This window comes from Bombus flavifrons, chromosome 9 (genome assembly GCF_040668555.2).
Source record: "Bombus flavifrons isolate JBK064 chromosome 9, iyBomFlav1_principal, whole genome shotgun sequence".
Classification (NCBI taxonomy): domain Eukaryota; kingdom Metazoa; phylum Arthropoda; class Insecta; order Hymenoptera; family Apidae; genus Bombus; species Bombus flavifrons.
In genome coordinates this window covers 7,148,031-7,174,255 of record NC_138450.1, presented here as the reverse complement: position 1 = coordinate 7,174,255, position 26,225 = coordinate 7,148,031, and the positions used below count along the sequence as shown (strand labels likewise).

Here is a 26,225-nt window from a genome sequence, read left to right as displayed (position 1 = left end):
TATTTTTTAAAAAGCCTGAAAATTGTTAGATTTAGAAGATTGCTACTTTAACGGAATAACTCATATTAAAATCAGGAAAAAAATATAAAAAATATTTGTCTGATCCATAATGCTGTCATTATATCAATTAACTTTTCAAGAGTTGATAAACTACATCTAATATTATCTCGAAGTCATCCGAGAGTTGAGTCATAAATATTCCTCAGAGGCGGAGTAGAATACCACTTGTTATCGATGAAAAATTATCCAACCCTCTTCTAGTGACTCACCCAATATAGAAGTGAAATACACGTAAGCGAAGAAGTAACAAGAGCCGCGTTCTTTCTATGCAGTCACGAATAGAAAGGGAAGGAACAGTTGGTGGGTATAACGTATCCCTTGAAAAAGTTTCACGACAAGTTAATAGAAGACTGCGAGCAACTAGCAGTATCGAAGAAATAGTACGCTTGGTTAGAAGAAGTAAGATTGATCATAATATTCCTAACGACCACTGTCTCTAACTTTAACTAAACGAAGGACATTAGTTCGACAAAGCTGTTGTTACGAGTAAAATACAGTGTCTAAATCTCCCTAATATCCGGAAGTTTTATTAACCAAAGAGAATGTCTGTTAGTAAGAGACGTATTTTCCTGTCGCAAATACTATTACTACTAGCGTATGAATATTATGGGAGAAAAACACGATAACGAAATTTTTGTTGATTTTTTTAATTTTAATATAATTTAATTTAATATCTTTAGCAAGATGATTTTGGTATGAAATAGTTGAAATTGAAAGCAGCTTGTTTGTAAAGCAGATTACCGAGACAAACAATATATTAATACCTCCTATATTTTAATATTACAACTAGCAATATTTCGATTAATTTGACATTTGCGCTCTTGGATTTGGAATTTGATCTTTCATCCTTAAAATTAAAAATTTCTGATACAAAACTTGAAACTCGACGACTGAGTATTTCAATGTAAAATTCAAAATTATAGTCTGAGCTCTGATATTTGAAATTGAAAATATGAGATATAAAATTTGAAATTTGCGCTTTCAGATTTGAAATTTAATATCACAAAAAGCAGTATATTTTAAGATCCCTAACAAGTCGATTATAAAAAGCTTTACCACGATACTCTTCGCTGGATAAAGAGACACACGCAAAAATATTTGCCAATGTTATTCTACCAACAACTATCTGAATAAGTTAGCTTGAACGAAAGCCAAATCTTCCATCTTGCTAAAGCAGAGAGAACTGTGTCTTCCGTAATATTAAACGCTCCGCGTGTCGGTAAATTTACTCATACAAAGTTAAAGAGTTGGAAAGCGCACGAGCCGGGGTAAAAGGAGGAAAGGGAAAATCAGGCCAGGTTTGGAATAGGAGAAACGAAAAGAGGAGAAGGTACACGTTCGTCAGGCGACGAAGAGAAACGCGAACTTTGGCCTTAAGGGGTAACTTAACTGTTCGGGCGTTCGCGTGAAACTTAAGAACAGTGTATAGACGAGGCTAGACGAGACGAGAGAAGACTTTGGAGGTCCTCCAACTAAGAAGGAGAACCTGGTTACATGGTGCTCGACGTAGCAGAGAACAAGCCGGTTAGGGCTGCGACACATCTTGCGGCTCTTAGCCACAGGCCAAGCTCCTTGCTTCCTTGCCATTGTTTGTCTTGTTACTGACTGGAGAATTTCAAACTCGTTCGACCGGGCGAAATCACATTGTAATCAGAGCTATTGTACTAGAAAATCTTCTACTCACAGCGCTGTTAGTTAACCAACCTCAACACTGCGACACACGCAACTGTGCCTCATATTAAACTATATATTGGAATTGATGAGGGTCGCCTGCTATGAAGTTTACGCTTTGGACAATTGTTTGATGTGAAGAAAGATGGAGGTTTGATGCTGTAGTAATAAGTTGAACGATAGAGCAGTGTATCAGGAAGTAGGTTATTGGTTTCCTAGGTATTTTGAGTTAAGAATATTCGTGAGGATTATTCAAAATTCTGTATGATGGAATGATACATAAATTATAATACATCATATGACACATTCCTGCTTATACAATGGCTACAGGAAGTATTTGCATAAAATTTTTATTATAGCACTTAAATACTAATTAATTAGATTTAAATACCAGTAGTAGTTCTTTCATATGATTAGAAAAAAGCTCCATACTATAAAGAGAAATGTAAAGCCTGATAAAAAGACGTATTCTTCCTCTGTATCTATTTCTGAATATTGTACAAATGTTGATTATCATCAAATTAGTCATTCCATTTGTTTTATACAAAATTTCTTTGATCTATCACTTTGTATTGTTGAAAGGTAATACATCTGTCCACACAGATTTTTTTCCTTCTCAATTAGTTGTAAAGCACGTTACAGTATCCTCTTGTAGCTATCAAATGATATAAAAATCGCAAAATTAGCAAATATAGACTTATTATCTTCTTTTCTCTCATCTGGCCTTCAATTGACTATTATTAAACTTTAAACGTGCTTATATGCGTTCTTTCCCTGTGATCTTCAAATTTAATAAACACAATTCTACGATATTACGCGTGTTTATTTCTTTTTCATCGAAGCATCGTAAATTATTTCACGATTGTCGAGCGAATTGCTTGACTGAATTTCTCTAGAGACTGCCCAGTGGGTGCTTTGCGTAAATAATTGAAAGCAGGTCCACAGAGTTCGACGAAATAAAACGGTTGAATCGATATTATTCGGGTCGGGGGCAATTTCTCAAAGTAACTTACCGTAAGAACGGTTAGTCACTTATTGACGACTGATTCCGTGAACTCGATGCTGGCCGAGGTAAAACAATAAACAAAAAACTTCCGGCAAAAGTTACCGCGGAAAGGAACTTTGCGATCTCGACTTTTGATTAAATAACAAACCGTACCGCCTGGAAAATCGAGTCGTTTTAAGTGATACCACTCTATTCAGTAACCTTCGAGGAACTTGCGAGAGTTACAACTTCCCGCAACTATTGAATCCTGTACCATTTCAATTCAACTTGGTGATTATACAATTTTGTAATCGAATTAATAGAAATCACACAAAATACTCGTAGACATTTTCAAGTCTGGACAAATCATTCAATAAATGGCAAAAAGTTAGTTTCTATGTAGAATCTACAAATGTTCGGAGGCAACATTTTCAAATCTAGGCGAATCGTTTAACGAAGGAAAACTAATTTCGTTTAGAATCAATTTTTAATTCCATTTTTAGGATCAATGAAAAATCAATCTTTTCTACTTCAAGCTGCTAGTAAAGGAGAATTCAATGAATTTAAATGCATTTTTCTAAGTAAGCGTTAGAAACAGAAACTGTTTCATATTTTTATGATACGTATGAGAATATTTTATATAAAGATGATATAGAAAAGTATAAATGATAAGATCTCTCGAAGAATCTGTTAAAAAATATCTCTTGAAGATGAAGCAAAGATATATATTCACGAAAAAGATGAAACAGGTCTTCATTGAAGTTCCAAATATTCAATAAAAAAAAAAACCAGACATTATTTCGTTTTCAAGTTAAAGATTTCATTTTCCAATTTAATAATAATTTTCAATCTTCCACGAAGCCTGACATCGAATTGTCAGAAACAATTTTTAAAGCTGGATATTAAATGATTATTCGATTTGATGAAGAAGGCCGAGTCGAGCTTAACCACTCCGGCAAGTTTACAGAAATTTTGTACATCGCGAAAAGTTTCACAATTAGTCTTGGAAGTTTCATAATTTTGCAACTTTGGCCGTCTTGTTTTGCTGCAGCACATTAGTGTGCTCGGTTTAATTTATCATTTCACCTCCACTCGGAACTCAACTTTCTCTTCTCCGCCTCATTCTTTCCGTCTTTGCTTCTTTCTACTTGTTCACTTAGCGATTCTCTTTCTTTTTCTTTACGTTCTTCTCTTTTCAGTTTGCCTGTCTCAATCTCGCATGCTGCGCAGTGTTTATAAAAACAAATTAAATCTCAATCTTGGTGAAACCACGCTTGAAAAATAATGGAAATTAATAAACGATGCTTAGATAAACCTTATAACTGCGATGTTATTAGAAACGGGAAAAGATAAATTTTAAGGTCAGTTTTCCTATAACGTATATTGTGTACAACAATTTAATTTTTGATTCTTACGAATTTTTTATAAGAAAACATGATGAAATCTGTGAACGACGAGCTTTTATTAATGATAGTTCCATAACTACTTAACTTGTTATATACAGTATGTGAAACAGTAAATTGGACGAATTAATCATTCTTTTATTATCGTTTGCTAGTTTATCTTTTTGTTTAATCAGTCTTCTATGTCATGTTTTTTAATTAAGAAAATTACACAATTTTAATTTGTACGTATCTTCTGTTGTGATCTTACATATGCCCTGCTCTTTCGTCTTCTCTTCAGATTCATTTCTTTGTACAATAAAGATCGTCTATCGTTATTATAATATCGGGCAGTTTCAAGAATGACACGGCTAAGAAAAATGAATTTTTCAAGAAATGAGATTTTAATGTAAAAAATGATTAATGGTTCGATGATTTAGTAATGAAAAATTTGCTTTTCATTGTGATTTAAATAATATTCTTGGATTTTATTATAAATAATACAATTCATTAAATAATTATTATATTGCCATCCTAGGAAATAGCTCATTTTTCGAGTTAATTTATTAGATTTAATTAAAGATGCATCATAAATTTCTTCACAAATTCAACTTTAATTTTATAACTTCACTTTTTCTTGAATTTATTCTTTCCTCCTTTTAAAAAATTTATTTGAAGAAAACAATTACAAAATAATTCCTCACGCTCTCGTATGTTTCAATTCTACCTAATGTCCAAATTGCACAAATTGTGAATGTAAAGAATTAAATAAAAAAAAAGCTCGTATGTTTCTTGTTATCTTGCATGAAAGACGCAGGAACGTCTTTCTTAACATAATTACATATTTAGTGCTACTTCAGAACTGAAACGTGGAGTGCACGTCAGATGTTAGGCTTCTTCCAACGTTCTTCGATAGATGTTTGCCGACGACACGTAATTTCAGCTTGTAGTGTTTATGTTCTTGCGATGGCTGATGTTTCACGCGATGCTTACGCTTAAATACACTAACATTATCGATTTCTGTCAACGCTCTGAAACTATGAATGTGCAATGTCTATTTAGTCGCATAGAACGAGTAAATATTGTATTTTATTATCGTAAATTCTAAAATAAGATTGTTCTATTTTCCTGGCAAGGAAAACCATCGTTATAGAGATATAAATTCTTATTATGTCAGAATCGTGTTTGTAGGTAATTTGTCTACCAACAAAAAAACATATTTTCCAATGGTTTACTCACAGAACTTCAGTAGTCCAATTGCAAGTGAAATTCCTATATGTATTACCGTGTAGATAATGAATAAAGAGTTTCACTATTGTTTCCATTGTCATTTATCATTAGCAATAACTAGTCGGATATAATGTAAAGATATAAATATAAAGACTACGCCAAACATACACCGCGATGTGATGAAGGTATTGATAACGATTTTGACTATTCCCTCAAATTTTGCCAACTAGATTTAATAATATTATAATGTTTAACGTATCTTTAATTAATGTACGAAAAATCACGGAGGTACTTTTCGGTACCTTTTTTAAAACTCAATTCAAAGTTGATGGACATTTAAACATAAAAAATTAGAATGTTAATTTTGTAAAAAAATTACTTACCAGTATGAAAGCATGATACTTACAAAAAATAACCATAACTTACAAAAATCAAATTAAGCATATAAAATCGGAGAATGAAGACGTTTATAAAAGTGTGTCGTAAATTGCAGTAAATTTCTAACATTATATCTGACAACAAATTGGCAAATTTAATAAAAATTATGAGTAGTATTAAAATCTACGCCCACTTCTTTGTATTTTGAGATATAAAAAGTTATCATTCATAGGCTTCAGTGTTTGGACTTTCATCCATCGCCCGACATACCGTGAAAAAGAAACATTGTTTACGCCGACAATTTATAATAGTCACATAGAAAATGATCTTACCTACCAGGTATTATAAGAACACTATATTTCATATATTTTATACATTTTTTCATATTACGTGCATTTTGTGAAATGCTACATTCTCGAATTTCATTAAATTATAATATTAAATACGTAAAAATCCGCAGCTTAATAATAGCAAATGTGGAACATTTGCATGTATTATATGAAAATTGACCCATTTTCCATTATATTCCATTCAAAGGTTGATAGACACAGAAATTCGAACTCTATTTCCTCGATTCGTATTCCGTAGCCATTTCGCGGCCAATGCTACAGAAGAAGAAGGCCTGTCTCGAAGATTCATAAAACGAGGAACAAGCAGGTTACATTTCCCACGGGAGACGGTATTCTCCTTTCATTTTCAGACTTATTTCCATCCCGGATGGAAAGAACCGGGAGTGGAGGTGTACCACTCTAAGACAGTCCCGAGTAAGTTAGTAGGAGCCCACAGGGATTGCGGGCTTACTCTGCCATCATTCGTTCTGCGATGCGGAAATCAATCTCAACAGCTTCTTCGTATCAATCTCGCATCACACCCGAAGCATACCCGGTCGTATCTTCGGAGTCACCGTTCGTCTCTAGGCTTTATCCTTTTTCCAAGAGGGAAAGAGATTACGTTGAAAATATCGTGGAACTAAACTAAAGAGAGAAGCCAGCTGGTCGATTCGATAGCGGAAGCCTGTCGAAAGCTGAGGATGCTTGTCTGGAAAAACGATGGGCATATTGGCCGGTGTGCCGTGGCGAATCAGTTTCCGCCAGGAAACTCTGCTGAGAGAAACATCAATTCCGGCTGAACGCCGTGAATACAAATTGCACCATCTGACGCTCGTTAAGAAGCCGTGAAACCAGTAGATCGTATTTCTTTTCGCTCCTGATTTAGACAGCGTTTCACGGCTGTTCTAGAGTTTTAAGCTGGGTCAGTGGGACGTGATGTTAAACGAAATCGTGATACGAGGAAATTTGAAGAACGATTAGTAGCTTTTTTATTTGTCTTTTGATAGATAGCTGAATTTATATGTGCAACTGCTTTATAGCGTTATGTAAATTCTGCTGTAATCGTATTTTTCTGTTATCAGAAAAATACAGGAAATTCGAATAGAAATTAGTAGATTATTTATTTGTCTTTCGTGTTTTTAGACAGATATATGTAGATAGTATAGCAAACAATGAAATAGGTAGCTGAATTTGTTAGTACGCGCAACTATTTCATAGTGTGATGTAAATTCTGCTATAGTCGTATTTTTCTATTACAGCAAAATATAGTCATAAGATATGTATGGACTTACAGACATCGTCGACAGGCGTTCTGCATACGAGATTTGTAGATGTCCACAAAGTTTTGTAAAATATGGACACAACATAATATACGACATGTACGATATAATACTCCGCATACAATATCCATAGACAATGAATGCGGAATGTCTGCAGATGACGTCTGTAAGACTGTACATATCTATAGTCTTGCAAGTAAATAGATACATGCTGCATAATTTTAAAGATTCATCTTGTGACATTAGTCAACAGTGAGTAATAAGGGGTTTAGATGGAAATTGTATACTTATCGTGTATCTAATTTATCTGGCGTGCTTACATTTGTGTGACATAGAAATTTTTATAAAATTTAAATTTGTATGGTTTGCAAAATTTTATCATTATGCTTTAAGAGTTTTCCATTAGAGAATATCGTAAGAGTCGATACTTCTCATTTATTAGTCTACTCATTCTTCTAATCGAAAATATTCTACGGATTCTAACACTTTTAACAGCACCATATATTTAAATTATTAAATTATTAGAAAAATTATTTTCAACCACTATTAAACTGCATTTTGAACTTTCGTTCCTAACTTCCTAAACGTTTGAGAAAAATTATAAAAATCGAAGAAATATTCACTGATTAAAATAGTAGTTAAATTATTGGTATGGTAAATACAACGCGAAATTTAGTACAGAATACAATACACTTCTATAGTATCTTTCTTGTTCAAAGTTGTATTCTATACTCCTTTACAGTTTCAGTTTCAATTAACGGAAGCCAACCTTCTTCAATCTTATATCATTCAATACTTGCTGTATGTGCCAGACTTGTCCGATAAAAAGGAGAACTGATAAAAACTTCAAACGTAACTATTCCGCACTAGTATGACAAGCATATACGATAAATCATTCAAAATATAAAAATCATGCATCATTCATACAAAAATTTACGAGCACCTTTGATATTTGTGCCAACCACCACGAAGGAGCATAATATACAACATTGTCCAATATTGAGAGAATATACAAAGCGTCCCAAGGTTTAACAGCCAATCTTCGTCAATATATTGTTATATTTATAATAAAATTGCGAAATCTGAAGAGAACAATACCGCGGCTCCTAATATCGCCTTTATTTACACGCCATTGGACTTTCATTTGTGGATAATTTAGAAAAACATAAAACACACTGTAATTTTACAAAACTAGATTATAATTAACAAGATCATTGAACGTATAACATTTCCATTACCAATGTGTTTAGTAAATAAAAATTGTTGATGGGAAAGTTACTAATATACTAAGTTACATATTAATATAGTATATAATACACGCTATGTGCTCATATTATTAATTGATTTATTAAATAATAATATTATTGATATTATTAATATATTATAAATAGGTTACCAGATTATTAATATATAATATCAAACTAAAAGCTACATTCATATACCTACACACAGATACAAATTGTAAACTTTCCTCTATCTACTACTATATGACAAAGTTTAGCTATTAAATCCAGAAACATGCTGTATATTCGCGCAGACTTCATGCTCGCCGACTAAAAGAATAAAGGATCGATTTGGACCTATCGCAAAGTATTAGTTCGCTCGATGATATGGACAAGTTAAGGAAGATAGTAAAAGAATATCGGGGTCATGACGATTGAGCGGAACACGAATACTTGGACGGTTTAGTCGGTCTTCAGGCGAAAAACTGATTCCTTTCAGCGCCGCTGTTCCACGTTAACTTCGAAAAGTAACCTTTCATAGATTTTTCTTGCCAATGGATACTCGCTCGAACGTACAAACGTAAGGAGATCGATTGCCGCACCGAAAGTGGACGGAGATTGAATCAGCCAGCAAAACGAACAAATCGTTTGTAGCACTTTTTGCATGACCGACTCTTGTGACTTGTCGCGTTCTGAATCACGAAAGAGAAGACCGGCAAGGAGAGCTCCTTTTGCCAGTATTAAAGGGCTAACAGGTTTGCGACAGATCTACAATGGAACGGTTTTGCTTCTCTTTAGAGATTTATGCTGAGTGCTGGTCTTTTGTCGTCGTTGCTTTTTAACGTTTTGAAAGACAAATTTATTAAAGGCAGAAGGAGAATATTAGAGTTCTTGTTTTTCTGAGAAAAATAACATATATGTATTATGCGATCATTACGAGATGATTGATAATGATCATATAAATTTTATATTAGGAATACAGGAATTTTTGCTATTTCATCGAGGATTTCATACGCTCTAAAATAATTTTATTCCATAAAGATAATCGCATAAAATATAATATAATATCACGTAATATTACATAATAATTGTGCATAACTAATGATAATATAATTGCATGAAAAATTCGAATTTCTTAATGTAACTAACCGAAACCTAACCGAAGCATCGAATTAATTACTGATACACCAATAAATTTTAAATACTAGGCTGTTTAAATGTTAACAAATTGCTATTATGTCTGAGAAATATGCAGAGCTAATTGAAAAAGCAGTACTACTGAAAATAGATGAGTCCCCTCGCAAATTGATACTAAAGAAGTAACGACCAGCAGACGTCTCGTCATAGACGCGGACGTTTTAATTACGAAGAAGAATAAGATACTCTGCTTCTTCTTTCTTGTTCCAACAACGGAATCAACGTCAATCAAGGAACTTCGTAACACGTTCAAGGAACACGGCCCCTTCGTTTAATTAAACCGTGCTAGTACGGTCAGTAGCATCAGTGATTACATGAAAACTAAATGTAGAAGCTAACCCATACTTCATTCTCTATGTATTTTCAGTCTTTCTACTCTTCATAATTCTGTTTAAAGAATTTTCACTTGTATATTTTATAAAATTTAAAATAACGGAAGTTGTAAACAATATTATTAGATTTTTGTCATTAAAGTGTTATTGAAATTGTTAATCAATTTAATTAAATATAAATTCTACATATTTATTTTTGTACTTTTTATACTCTAACAAATATTTTCTTCCGTACTATTCACTATAAAGTTTATTTACGAAATACGTGTAATACACGTATCAAAAGATGAAAAATATACGACAAATTATTTGTTTTCATATTTGCGTACACGGGTATAAAAAATCTTCATTTTGCCTATAAATACATAATTAAAGGGAAATATAAAATTGTTTGTGAAGAAGAAAGCAAAATAGAGAAGGAGAAGATTGTTATCCCAGAAAGGTGGCGTCTATTAGAACACACATTAGTATTCTTTTTTTTATTAAATCAACTTTTCTAAAATATGCGATAAATATAAAAATAAAATACATATAAAGAAAGTAGTCAGAAATTATCATTTCTCACCTCTAACGTGCTTAAAATAATAATTTTCAAATTTCAAACTTAAAATAATAATTTCTATGTCTCATAGTGATTTTCAACAATACAAAGCGATGCCAATCAACAGCAATTTTATTATTATATCGTCTATAATCGCCGTTACTGTACCAAAAAAATATTTTCTAATTCTGAAGAATATACTACACCCAAAAACACGTTCATTTTTACAAAGTCTATCAACATGAGAAACCGAAAAATGCAAACGGAAAGCTGTTCCGCGATTATCCTTATCTTAGAGAAGTTAAAATTTGCTAAAACAGCAGTGGTAACTTGCCTGCAACACGTCAGACGAAGGAAATCCAACCGTGGGAATTCAATTAATTCTCCCCGATATTCGTTCACTTTCGTCTTCGCCCGTTAAAATACACGAACGATTGCAATCGCTTGTAAAAGTTCTTTTTCCGCCGTCGCCTTTTCTTTATCTCCTTTTTTTTTCCAATCTAGAAGTAACCAGTGAGTTCGTTCCTTTATTTAAGGTCCATTGGTATTCTGAATTTAAAAGAAAAGCGGAGAAAGAAGAGAGAGGAAGAATGAAAGAACGATGAAGAAAGAACGGTTCGCGAGGATCAAGAATAGCGTGGATCAGAAATCGGAACGAAATCTGGATAATAGCGAATCGTTGGAACTCGTGGCATGGTCGGTACAGTTGTATGCAAATGAACGACATACGTCATCAATATGCACCTAGGAAGTTGAATTATTACGTGGGTGAAACGTTTCTCATGGTGATTTCCAATGAAGTTGAATTGGGTCATTAATTTGACGCATTACAAAGTTATGGTATTTCGTATCCATTATTCTTAATAATACTCAAATGGAAAATTATGTTGCTTGTATAAACGTAAATAATAGAATTATGTCGTTTATTAGTGTTTCGAATCGCTATTCTATCCAATTTATCGTGCTTTGGAAATGTGAATATTTTACGTTTTCCCGAGTAGCAGTGTTTAGAAACTAAATTTATGATTTTTTTAGTTTTATCGGTTTTATAATGCCCTTTTTCTGTATTATAACTATTCCTTGAAAACTCGTGCTGTTTTGTAGCTTTCCAGCATAACAAAGGTAAGCTAAACACCGTACAATTGGAAGCTACAGAAACTCTTGATGTAATATTAGATTAGTGCTAAAGTGGAAGGATGTTGATTTTCGGTAAGGAAATAGGTGGAACCAACTATGTTGTTCAACTAAACATTCAACTGTACTTATACTCCAATGTTCGATTGACTAACTATAAACTTAAAGTTATAAAATATCGACGTTCCAAACTCTGTATGAAACTACCTTACTTTTTAAAATAGACAGTGAACGATCGTAAGAGTAGCACAGATAAAATAAAAATCTTCTAATTAATACATAAAAAACTTAAATATATATTTGATCAACTTATCTACGTTAAAATCTACTTAAAAATATATATTATATATTTACTATGTTTGTCGGAGTACTCATAAAGAGTTTGAAACTTTCCAGTCGGATTCGAAAACATTTGCACTACGCTCAATCCCATTTCTAATATTGAATCTCGAACAATGGACTATAACTTCATCATTTCAATTTTATCATTTGCTGTACTATTTCAGCAGTATGTTTGTCGAACAACTAACTTGGACTAATTGTTATCGAAGGACGTTTCATCGTGTTTCACGTGGCATTTAAATCCTTCGCAAAAAAATTCGTGTCTTATTTCCTTACTGCTTGCATCGTCTACGATTTCAATTTATCAATCAAGACCAACCACACATAGAAACCAACCTTTCCTTTTGTCAACACGAAACCTCATTACCGACCTTTCGCACGTGAAATGCGTGGTGTGCAACGCGTCTAGACAAACCGAATAGTATAGATGACAGGCGTCTGATGCGGATAGACCGCGGAAGAGTAAATTTGTGAAGCAAGCAAAATTTAATTCGCTATTCAATGCATGGGCATAACGTGTGTCATCTATCATATACGTTTACGAAGGGAGAAGCCGCTTAACTGTACCGCCCGCAGCTTTTGACACATTCCTTACTGATCCACGTGCCTTTGTACCATATACGAACCCCTGAAAGCCTGCTTCGCGATACCGGCATGATCGATGTTGAAGATTTCCGCCAACGCGTAGTCACACAATACCTAACCATTGCTGTACGCGTTGCTTCTATTCCAGTCCGATGCTAGGTGAATTAATTTCCGGTTGTCTTGCGCAATCTTAATCATTCAGTTCTGCTCAAATTATTTTACTCCGAAGAAATTTGACTTTAAAGATTATCCTGTCCTGTAACTTCAACAGATAGAATTAGAATTTGGGGCTGTGAATATTTTTCGAGTGTTAGAGATGGGCTCTATTCGAGTTTGAGGACGCGAAACGTTGCTTTGCTTCGGAGCAATTTTACTTTAGAAATTACTCTATTTTTTAATCTCAAATGGAGAAATCGGAATTTAGTGTGGATCTTTAGTTGCAAATAACTGACTGCAGTTTCAGATATTGGAAATGCGAAAATCAGAGTGTCTGTCAAATGTTGTTTGAGAAGTGCACGACTAATATTTTCTGATATATAATGATTTTCTCTCATTGGATCATTTAAAGAATATGTCTCAGGAATCAGTATTGATCTGTGTTAGGGCAGATACTATAATCTGTACAAAACTGGATAATATATTACAATGCAATATGTAAAATGAAAACGTGAGTGCGATTTTCAGCACTGCCTTAAGCCAACCAGCAGGAGATTCACTTTGTAGAACTACTTTCAAGTAGAAGACCCTGGTTTTAAGTAAACGTGACTGACTATTTCCGTCTGAATAATACTAGAGATCTCTATATTTTGCTTAGACGAGTGAAAGACTGTGCAAAATAAAAGAAAGTTAGAGTTTATCAAATAAAATTGAGATATTAAAGACTGAAGTTGATGCACTTTAACATCTGACAATGACTAACACAATGACGTCGAAGTAACTTTGATAACTTACACGTGAAATTGAAATTCCTTGCTACCAAATGAACTAAATATTTATATCATACTAAGTGGATTTTCATAGTTCGTCGATTAAACTAGATGGTATTGCGTGTTACATATTGCTTGAATAATTTAGTTGAAGTACAATTATATGATAAATAGATTTTATTATCAAGTAACATGGAGATAATAGTACTTTTGACAAAAATTTTCGAATACACGTATACATTATGCATACTATATACATCCATGTAAATGTGTTATACTTTTATATAGGAAATATTAGTAAACCTGAGTTTATTTTCGAAAATGTAGCTATAACATATAAATCTCTTTTTCGTATCGTATCTCTCGTTTAGTACCGTGTACGATTAAAAAAAAAAACTTTTTTTTAAATATAGAAATTCCCTTTCAAAAACAAAAATGATTAAAATAACAGATGTACGCGCAGTATGGAGAAAAAAAAGACAAAAGGAAGGATCGAAATACATACATATTCTATCATAAAAATTTATTGTTAGTGATACGTATCGGAAAAAATATCTGCAGGTTTACAATTTTATTTAACATCTAAACAGAAAAACCAATAATGTCATGTTCTATAAATTTTTAACTCTACCACGCTTGCAACCAATTCATGAACAATATTTCATAAACAAATTTCCTCCGCACTTTAGTAACAGAACGCATTCGTAGTAAGCCATTAAAAATGCAGACAATAGAGCCTGAAATGTCTTCAAATTTTAAAACGCAAGAAATGTAGAACTATTGAAACTCTAATATAAAAAGTATCTTTACCCAAGAATCTGATTGTTCCCAAAATTATTAAATACTCGTATCTTATTTTCTTCTTACCGTATATAATAGAATTAGCAAAAAAAAAGAAAAATTAAAATTTTATTTTTATATTTTATTTTTATTATTATTCTTTTTATTATAGGGTAAGAATGATTAATGATTTCGAATACTTACATGTCAAGTTTTTCCATCGTCATTTCAAATTACTCCGAAAGCTGTATTCTCGTGAAATATACGATTTTTATAAAATATCAATTTTCAAAGCGATAAAAGTTGTAGTTTGCAAATAATTGTCAGCCTTTCAAATTGACTATTATCTTTTGAAACTACCCCTCGAATGATTAAAAAGTTCTTCAGAACGTAGTACACCGATCGTATACGTGTATTATCAGACATTAGTCTATCTAATGATAGTTAGAACGTGGAAAAGGCAACGCAGTTATCCCTAATCATTATAATTATACTCATAAATAAGAACGTTTCTCGACCGTACTTTCTGTTTTTCCTTTCCACCATACTATTCTCCCGTGTTATCTAAATTTCATCTTAGCTTTCCCCTTTCGAAGCTAGGGAAGTGCTTGTCCGGAAACTTCTGCACGCTACGCGATGTTAAAGAATATTTCTTGGAAAAAAATAAAAAATAAAAGTTACATGATATCGTCTTCCACTTCTCTCCTTTTTTTTCTTAAGAAGGAAGAAAAATATATAATAAACCTTATCTATAATAAGCTAATATGGACTTAAGGTAAATTTAAAAATTAAAAAAAGTTGAGAAACATTTCTGTGAGAAAAAATGAAAGTTACGCAATATCTTTCTTTTTTGTCCTAGAATTCACGCTAGGAAAGTATAATACATGGAACACATAGAACAATACATAGAAAAGAGATTTATAAACGAAAAAGATTGAAAAATATTTCTTGGAAGAAAATAAAAATGACGGAATACCATTCCCTGTTTCTCTTTTTTTTTTATTATTATTAAAACGCAGGTTACAAAGGTACAAAATAAATTTCATGTGTACTAATCCAAATGTGTGTATAAGCTATATTTGTAAAAAAATTGAAAATTATTTCTCTGCATAAAAATAAAACATAACATAAGTTTAGAAAATTATAAATATACCTTACATATAATAAATCAAGCAATAAATGAAATTTATAAATAAAAATAAACAAAAACATAAAAAAATCGACTAAAAAAATAAATGAAATAATTATGTGAGTCGCTTAACATGATCCGTTTTCTGTCGTGAGCTTTTGATGAAACCCAGGAACTCCAATTCGGCGACTGCTTGAGTAAAACGAGCTCTAAATCTCCGTTAAGGATACCGTGAACCATCATAAAATTCACACGTGTTCCCGTGTGAATTATTCAAACAAGAGGCATACGATCTCGGCGAGTAACCACTACGAGCTTACGATTTCACCATTACGAGCTATGATATGAATTTCAAACGTACCGCGGTTAGACAAATCTTCGTACGTTCCATTACTCCTGGATCGTACGGACGTGAGAAAACCTCTAAATGAAAAAGGATACTGTAATTTTGGGTCCACGTCCCGTTGTTCCTTTGTACCGCCCACTGGATCCACGATAATTAAAAATGCCTGCAAGAGTATTATAACTATTTGTGATAGCTACAAGAGTATCTGTTTTAGAGCTAGAATGATATAGCTTTCTGCACGATGCAAGGATGCTTGAATTAGAGCAGTAGATGCAAGAATCTAAAGATAATGTTTAATCTAAAGCCTGCATTTCTAATGTGCAAAGAACGACATTCTAATTTAAGAGATTACAAAGTCTTTTTCCAGAAGATAGTCGCATTTTGGATGCAATTATTTTTATAATATTCAATTTATTCAATTTATTTTATGATACTTTGATAATTTTACAATATTCTACCAACTATAGTAAAGAGCACATTTTTATTTTTATTCGATTCATGCTCGAGAAGAAATGCGATGAAGAGATGAATAATGTAGTCGTACAGTATCAAATAAAAATAACAGAGTCTTAGGAAATTATAATAGAAGTGTCATTCATTTAAGGAGCTAAAATCAAAAGAGGTTTCATAGAAAAGCTTATTCATCCTCAAGAATATAAATTTCATAAGCATAAACAGTATTCAATAAACAGAATTGTCCTGCACATTTGAATGTTTTTAATTAACATCGATACATAATAATAATCGATATGTAATAAATATTGTATGTAAGTCAGCGAATAAACAAAGAAAATTACCAAACAAAATAGTGTTCGTGCATATTATTGTTTAAAATAATTCATAGTCAATTAACAATTAATTAAATTATTCTTTCGTTAAATACGAATTTCAAACAAAGGAATATTTAGTAAAAAGAATTGTATGAACTAGCCGAGTATTTTTAGCGTAATAAGCTGTATCTTAAAGGCAAACAGGAGCCTGTTACACCATTAAAAGCCTGCCTTTCTATGCGAATGTGGCTTAACACCTTACGGACCGTGGTCGACGACCGTGAAAATGGAATTCTCGGAAAATGCTCCTGTCTCCAGTCATTTCGCTATTTCGTGGCGTAATTTTTTCGTATTCGTATAAAGGAACATAAATGTCGGGGATTAGGCGACGCAAAAGTGCTTGGATTTATGATTTCACACGTAACGAGATAAAATGTACTTTGCAACAAATGAAACGAAATAATTAGAATATTAATTTTATCTGGAATATTTTATACAAAATATCATGAAACTTTTCATATAAAAACATGTACTGAATTTTTATTGCAAAATTGAATATTATTTTTTGCTGACAATTCTAATATTGTCTATGTTTACTGTATAATATTTTTGAAGCTTCCACAAATATTTCTTTTTTTTTTTAATTTTATATCACGAGAGCAGAAATAAATCAATATATAAACTAAACAAAAATTACGATACATTCGTATTTTCTACCCCCATGAAATAGAATAAAATGCGTCGCTACATATATGTATATTCGTAAATAAACAAGCACGTGAACTTATACTATAACATTAAGTTAAAACTTTATGCTAACGTAACATCGAATCATCGTATTATATTTACATTAACGTAAAATAGATTTATGAAATAGATATAAAATTAACAAAATTCTTGAAAAACTTGACATATGTCATCAATATTCGTAAAAATATTCTGAAATATATAATACGTTGGAAATAATAAAAATATCGGGTTCTACCAAAAAACGGACATTCATATTAAAATGTCAATAAATAACAACTAAACAAGTCTAATATTCTAATTATTTTCCATCACAAAATTAAGTAACTTTCATCTGAGAAACTTTTCCTCGATCTTTACTTATATATATATATATACATACGTTTTCTATTCCATTCAGGAATGTATCAACAATCCCCACATATTTCTAAATGTAAAAATACTTGCAGAAATCACTTACATTCATCAAGCAAAGTAATTACAGACAAATATGTAGGGATATTAAATCATTTGAAGCAAAGAGTTTAATCTCAATTACACGAAGCAATAATTTATAAAAGTATATTATCGTGTACTATCTCTTCCATCTTATTATTTCTTTAACAGCTCCACGTAATTTAGAGATCACTTACGTATGCATATACTTTGACTTTAATTTCCTTTGTCCAATGCTTACACCAGGTGAATTTCCAAGCTCATAATGACCGCGAAAAAATAAAACAACCCTCAGCCCCTTTCCAGTTCGACCCCATTTATAACACAGCGCTCGCGTGAATCACTCGTTCGCCAGTCCGATTAAAATCACAAAACGAACGAACGCATACAGTTACTCACGAAAATATACACTTCTAGAAACCTTTTATGTACATACTGTGTTACATAATATGTATTATGTTATACAAAACACTTTGAAATTTCATTAGATTTCATTCATCGAGAATAACGAGACACAAGTAATGAAACACAAATAATGAGACACGATTGTCATGAATATATGATCAAATTTGCAACAAATCTGAAAATGCATCTAGAAGCTACAATATATTTAGTGCAAGTATACCTATATTTCGCAGAGGTCACAAACATTTCTAAACACTCAATTATCCATTATATTAATAAGCCTTAACATTGTAATTTCCTATTAAATATATGTTTGCAGTAAGTATCTTTTATCTTCTATATACATTTTCAAATTGGTTTCAAGTTTGATCAATATAATCAGTATTGTCGTGTCTCATTACTGTGCTTATGAATATTTTAATTTTCCATCATAGAATCAAACAACTTTCATTTGAAAATTTAATGATATTATTATTTAAAACAAAAAAAATGTAAGAAAATATTATTTTTAAATGTTTCATAAAACGTATACGATATATAAGTGCACAGAAATTTTTCATGGTAATTGTGCAAATACTTTCGTGAGTTACTCTATGTATTAATCTGTAAACACAAACACGAAACAGATTGTTACCTGTAACCAGTCGTACATATTGATCAGCTTCCTGGATTCTAAGTGCAACTTGTAAATTATACTGAGGTCAGGCAGCGTGGATGGGATGGCGTCGTCGTTCTCCAATTTGCAGCACTCGCACTGAAATATGTATTTCCAATTAACTTCAACGTGCAAGACAGAGACCTCGGCATCGTTTCCCATTACGAAAAATCTATAATCGATATCCAACCACTGATAGAGGGTGAGGACGATAGCATCGGAAGAATCGTAAGCCACAATGAACACACGAACGGAGGGGAACAAACGTTCGTTCAAGTCGCGAGTCTTCCAGACGAAACAAATTGAATGAGGATCACGAACACTTCTTAACGAATTATATTTCGAATGGTATGCAGAAATGATCTACACAGACAATTCATGGAAGAGGAGAAGATATTTCTCTCGTAAAATATATGAGGAGATGATTTTTATGATTTCTTGAGTGAAGAGTTTATTGAAGTACCGTGTTTCTGATTCCTCGTGAAAATAGTTTCATACTCTCAATTAATTACTTTGAAGATAGTATGAAATTCTGGATAATATGGTATTATGAAATATGATTATGAATCTAGTACTATAGAATTTTAGTATAGAATTTTCGACATTCTAATGTTAATAAATTCACCCAGATAACATCGTGTTTTCAAAGCTTAATTTTATTTACTTTAATTAAACTTATGCAACGTGCACACCACAAACATCACAAAAATTATTTCTGTTTCACTTACATTTAAGTACACATGTGGATCGTTCAATCCTGTGTGTATCGCTGCTCTCAAAGATCCACGAACATGTTGTTTCGCTAAATTGCCATCATTGAAGCAAAATATCTCGTTCCCAGGTACGTAATGAGGATTGATAAGGTATACAGAAAACACTTTTTGATCTAAATAATCGATCAAATCCTGTTGAGCTATCTTATAGGGCGATCGAGATTGTGTTTGGGACATTTTCAATAATTTCTACAGCGGAACACAAAGCAAAATATTATAATTTTCTTGTTTTTCCAGAATACACGCGTCAGCTGAAAAACGTTGAATTTTATTCCAAACCTCTTTCAATTGAAGTCGACTGAGTTTTTCACCGGTAGAAACGATATCGACAGGTTTCGAAGCTACTTCTAAACTAGCTTCCTCGATTGTTTTTATACGGTCCTGTAGATCTACTTTAACTTTCTTCATAATTGAGTCCTTCGAACTTTCCATAATTGTTGTAAAAGAGTTCAATTTTTCAAGAAATTCCTTCTTGGATAGAAAACTTAGCAATTGCAGGCATTCTTTGTACTCCTGAGATTCTCTCAAATCACTCATATAAACTGCTTTTGTGTAATATTCACGTAGCTAAAATGGTATTAAACTAAATCTAAAAAGGAGATTCTCTAAATCTTCCAAACTTTGTCGAAACGTATTGAAATTTTATTGCATATAGATTAGGTACACTATTCTGAGAAAAATATTAATTTTCTATTAGGTTGTACCTGTTTACCCATTGGTGCATTTGGTAATGTCGACATGAGATCGTGCAGGCATTTGAGTATTAACAAAAATCGGTGCATATATTGGTGAAAATTATTTAAGAGCTGCATCAGCATTTCCTATAACAAGATCTAGGTATAAATCTGTGTTAATTTTATATATGTATGATTTTTATCTATATCATGACTTTTTTATATATTTTATAAATTTCTCAATAATTCTTACTTTTCTATTATATTAGCATGTACATATAATTTTGCCAAATAGCGATACTATGCATGTAAGAGTTAAATATGTAAGTATAAAGCCGTACCTTAAACCTGTTATTATTAAGCAATTCATCTTTGTTTTTATCATTCGTAAGTTGTCTAATATATTTTTCTATAGAAGGCAATTTTTTAATTTCCACCCAATCCTCATCTGTTAAAGAAGAAATCCTGCTTTTTATCTTTTGCGGTTGACAACAAAGAGAATTTATATTGTTTGCGTAAAAATGTTGTATCATACATATCTAAAAACGTAACGATAACTTAAACGAAAAGTCGGATATAGGAAATAAAAAAAATTGTAAACAAAGAATGAAGTAAACCGATACCTTGTAACTTTGTAAAAAATTCTCTACCGAAAAATCATAAAACAAAAAAATATCCGTTAAGAATTGAAATGCGCGTCCAGTCAATTTAAATGGAATATTTGTACAAAAAACAGTCTTTTCTAACACGTCTGACAAAATATTAATTTGTTTTTGCATATGGAATACCTGAACAAAAATTATGATTTTAAAAAGTGACTGTATTTTAGAAATTTCTATATTTTATTATCTTCTTTATCATATTTATAATTCTATGATGCATTTGTTGCTTACATGAACATTCAATTTTGATGTAACATCGTATGTTAAAGATCTATGGATGGCATGTAAAGTAGTTGCAACACCAAAAATAAGAATAAATTTCATTGAATTGACATATGAACTGAAAGATATAGAATATTAATTAAATAAGCCACTGATGAGTCTGTAACATTCCAATATACAATCAAGAGACTCTAATACCTCAGTATTAAAATAAAATCATGCAGTACTGCAGGAGAAGAACTTTCAAAATCAGTTATCATTATAACCAGAGGATCATTTCGATCACAATTTTCTTGGTGCCATAATTTTAGATTCCTCATATGACAGTGGGTTTTCTTAATTTGTATATCTTCATCATCCTACAGATAAATATACATGTAACATCTAATACTGCATATTTCTAATAGTTTGGTAACTGCGCTAACTGAAGTAGTACCTTTTCATTATTCATCAACTGATAAATTGATTCTTCTGTGAGATTCTTTATATTATTCGAGTCTCTACCCCATATAGCAGCGATATGGTTTGTTATTGGTTTTAGCTTAGAAACTACTCTTTGAAACATTATCTTGTGATCAGAAACATTAACTCCTACAATGCCAGTAGTTTCATAAATCTGTTCATTAAATTTAAAAGAATGATACGTATATATTCAATTATATTACCAGTTAATAGAATAGCTGTCTGTATCTCATTCTGAAATTCCTCTATTGGTTTATCTTTAATCTTGGAAACAAAAGATTGTAAGTCATCTAGAGCTTGTTGAAACATATTGGACCTTATAGCCTATAATTTTGAAAGATCTTATTGATGCAATAAATGATGATAACGAAATGACTCTTGTGTATTAGCATCTAATATAGAAGAAATACCTCTATAGCATTTTGAATGCTTTCCCATGTTTCTTTATAAGTAAGATACCATGATGCATTTAAATAATCTGGTGGTTCAAATTTTGTTTGTTTATTCCCGATCTTATACGCACCTTTGTGTACAAAGACACCCTAGAAGTATTTTAATATTCTTTGATAAAGTGTAAAGATTTTATAAGAAGGTTATAACTTGAAAAATAAATAACATATATAATAAACAATGACTTTGTCCAAGGGTTTAAATTTATGAAATGTTAAAAGAACAAAATAATCACTATGCCTAAAAAATTATCACAACAAAATTAAACTTATTAAATTCCAATGTTTTAAATCAATGTTAGGAAAAGAAGACCAGTACATAGATAGAACTTATAATTATTTAAAATTACAATATTAAATTATCTTATACAAGTATCAGCTAACTCAACCATACGATGTACAAAGTACCGCGTCTGCACTTTGAGGTTATGTAAGTAGAAGCAACAGGTGTACTGTACCTTTGATACTGATACGTTGTCCATATTATCCAAGAAATGTTCATAAAACCATATATTTTAATAAAGCGACCAAAAACTATTCCAATCAGTAAAAATCATGTCATTAATATGGAAAGCACAGAAACACTTCATACATACCCACTAGCTGTTCACAACTGTCGCACTGACTAGTTTCAGAGACGATCCTAGAGTGCGCTAACCATCAGCGCGCTTGTCTTCATAAATTTAAATCACTCAGGTTCTTTAATTCATTGATTACTAATTGTAGATCACTGAAATTCTTTTAACTATTTTTCCGTATTAAATCAATGTAATTTTTTCAAGCCACATTTAATCAAGATTAACAATTAATTAGTAACTATCTAAAATTTCTCTGATAAATGCTTTTGCTAATTTAAAAAATCAAAATCTCGTATTATATTACATATCCTATTTTCTAGGAGGACTTCTTAGAAATTTCCGAAGATTTATTCTGCAAAGTGCAAGACAATAAATAAATGAAAGTCTACCGCTTCAAATAATTTCGAAACATTTCTTAATAATAATAACTATCCTCATTAAGCGCAACATTACTCTGAATATTCAGTTGCACGCGGTGCTTCATGCAGTACCATATTGCATTTCGCATCATACACGTATTAAAGATAATTTGAATCAACGTGTTCGCCCTGCAAATGACCAGCACACTTACAACCAACGCAACGCGAGTAGTGTAACCAGACGCGAGGTTGGAATTTTGAAAATTTGGCCCTACCAGGGGCCTAAGGCTGGGTAATTGTGATATTCGAATTTCACGAGCGTAAGCTGCCCCGATCATCATCTGAATCGCAAATGCGCCGATTGAATTCGCCGAGCAAACAATCCGGAAACCGAGAGTTTGATGCCACGTTTCCGTGCGGAGGGCAATAGAGAGGAGGGCGTTCGCCGAACTTTCGTTAAACTGGTAGGGGTGGAAGTGTGCTACTTGCTCGCCGAACTTGCCTGCCAGGAACTCGTAATTGATTTAAAGAAGTGTCCAAACAAGATGCCATGCCCCGTGCTTCACAGTGTACTGAAATATCCTCGCTGGTATGCGCCCGTGTAAACGATCGTGCAACGACCACTGAAATCGAAATTATTCCGAGCTCGCCAAGTACATTTCAGCATTTCTATGAGCTCCGCCAGAAGTCTGTTTGCCCATCCATCTTTCCTCAAAATTTCATCCACGAATATATGTTGCGAATCGGCCTGCACTGAATCCACACGAACGGTTGCATTGGCGGGAATTTGGTCTTGAAATGTATGGTTTTAATATTATTCAAAGTTCAATTGTTTGATATTTCTGCTAAATGATACCTTTATAGGTGGACAACGACAGGTAGAAAATTTTTAACATGGGGAAAATATTTATATTTAATCTAGTTTTTGTTTTAGTTCGTAAATTATTTGTGCGTTTAGAGGTTTTGGATGAGAGATATTAATTTTGCTGACTTGTAGATTTTTATGTTGTCAATATAAGTACTGTTAGCTCAAAAGAAATTTAGTCCTAAAAAGTATTTGAATATGTTAAAACAAAGACACAGCGAAGAAATTGATCGATTTTATCGGAGATAATTTCGTTTTTAAAAAGTAAAATTAACTTCAACTGATGACATGATAGCATAAAAAGGATTTATATAGTAACATCTAAATATATCTGCTTTCAGCCCATAACAAAACTTTTCAAAAAACATTTCCCAAAAAGCTATCAAATGAGAGGAGGAAAGCAAGCAAAATCTCTCGATAAAAACTACACAGATTTTCCAACTTACATAGATATCCTCTTCTACTAGGAAAACATTTACCGACGATCCAATCAGTATCGAAAGAGAATCCCGATTTCGCCTAGCTTCCAACGTTTTCGACTACGTAGGTTTATCGTGTCACCGCTAAGCCAAGCCACTTCTGACACTTTTCCCGCGTGGCATGCAAACGGTAGCTTGTTTTATTTCTTTTTTCTTCTTCTTTTTTTTTTTTTTTTTTTGTTTGTTTCATGGTTAATCCAGCAATGCGTTATTTTCTTTGTTAACCGATGCTTCGAAGCAGATTTCGAAAAGCAGGCTTTCAGCTACAAGCTGGTCGACGCGCTGCGAAAGCATAGAAAAATAGGTTTTTTGGCGAGAGAATATAAATCGATTGCGCAAGCAGCTTTGTACGAATGTTCTCGTTTTGTGGTCGGCCATCGCACCTGTGCCCCAAGGGGTTTCTTGCCGGAAAATAAATGGGATTCGATCGAGGACTTAATCATCCGCCTTCGTTGAAAGGGATGTCTGGGACAAAACGATGCAGAGATCGGGGAGGGAGAGACCTATTGATCGTTCAATGGAACATATTTGTCTAGATTTTTCGATCGTCGTACGTACAATTCGATGCCCACGATGAATAATGTCTCTGCTTTTATTTCATTCTACCCCCTTGTTCACGGTGTAATTTAACGGTATCAAAGATTTCCTTGTTCCTACTAGCTGCAGATAAACGTGAAAATGTATCAGTTACGTGCCTAAGTTCTTTTTACCTCCTGTACTTTTCTGTCTCAACATCGCCTGGAGTTTTAATTAGGCTATAATTCTAATAGAATATCAATGAAATTTACACCCTTTGAAATTTTATTAAACGCTTTGATAAGTATGAATCTTGATAACTATCTTAATGAAAGTTTAATAGAAATTTTAATAAACTTGAGGAATTCGATTTTACATTAAATTTTACATCTTTATGTCATTGTCATAGAGGTATAGAAGTTACTTATAATTAGTAATTTTATTTATCGAATAAATTATCTTATAAAAATTAACGAATATTGCAATGTTGGATTTCCATGTTCAAATTCATGGTTATTCTTCATAAATTTTTGTTCATTTAAATGTTTCGCAAACGTATAAAAATTCGCTGCCCAGCCATAACTAATCAATTCAAAGCAGCAAACCAATTTCTAAACACCTGAACTCATCGATCTGTCTTTTACACGGAAAATTTATACACCACATCATAGCCCGATTTTACAACCAAATCACACCACCCATCCACCCAACAAGTTACACTCACTATTCCGTTCTCCACGTTCGAACCACGCTTACACCTCGTCTATCACCTATGTATTTGCATGTGATCTCCTGCAAATCGATCTCTTTCCCCGAAAACGAAGGAGTCATTTTCAGATAAGTCCTCGATCGAGGTCTGTAAAAGGCGTTGATATCCTTTGAAAGAGCGTCGATTCGAGGATCTAGAAGCAAAAACGATCGCACTCACGCGAACTCGAAGAGAGTGGGGACATTTTCGCTGATGCGACGATAAAATGGTTGGCCAGCTCGCCCATCAAACGGAAAGAAACACGAGAAGCTTTTGGTCTGGGACTTGTCGAAACTGCTGTCAGCCTCTCGAACGCAGAAGGGAAAATGACACACACACACACACACACACAAACACATATCTCGTTCACAACTGATAGTTCAAGGAAATGATTCCCTCGGAACCAAGAATTTTTCTCACTAAAAAGAAGGATGAGATAAAGAAAGAATCAAGAGGAAGAAACGTTATCCAAGAGGATCACGACGTTTCTCGATTCTTCTGGAGAAGAAAACGGCAAGGCAGTTTAACGAAACACAGGACCCAATTCCTGACATCGGTAATGAGCGCCATTGTTGT

At 32.6% G+C, this 26,225-nt stretch overlaps 2 protein-coding genes across 4 annotated transcripts in view; one reads left to right on the top strand and one right to left on the bottom strand.

Moving 5' to 3' along the window:
• Fas1 (fasciclin 1 Fas1 domain-containing) overlaps window positions 1-26,225 on the top strand; it is a 378,308-nt gene that overhangs the window by 255,866 nt on the left and 96,217 nt on the right. The window lies entirely within an intron of this gene.
• Orc3 (origin recognition complex subunit 3) lies at window positions 15,360-22,732 on the bottom strand. Its single transcript, XM_069120613.1, has 14 exons — window positions 22,563-22,732; window positions 22,066-22,197; window positions 21,859-21,979; window positions 21,630-21,784; window positions 21,392-21,552; window positions 21,203-21,311; window positions 20,933-21,097; window positions 20,651-20,848; window positions 20,340-20,456; window positions 19,915-20,202; window positions 19,591-19,824; window positions 18,842-18,961; window positions 15,946-16,013; window positions 15,360-15,713 (listed from the first exon to the last, which is right to left on the bottom strand). Exons 1-14 carry the CDS (start codon window positions 22,584-22,586, stop codon window positions 15,620-15,622), a joined length of 1,986 nt encoding a protein of 661 aa, XP_068976714.1. The 5' UTR covers window positions 22,587-22,732; the 3' UTR covers window positions 15,360-15,619.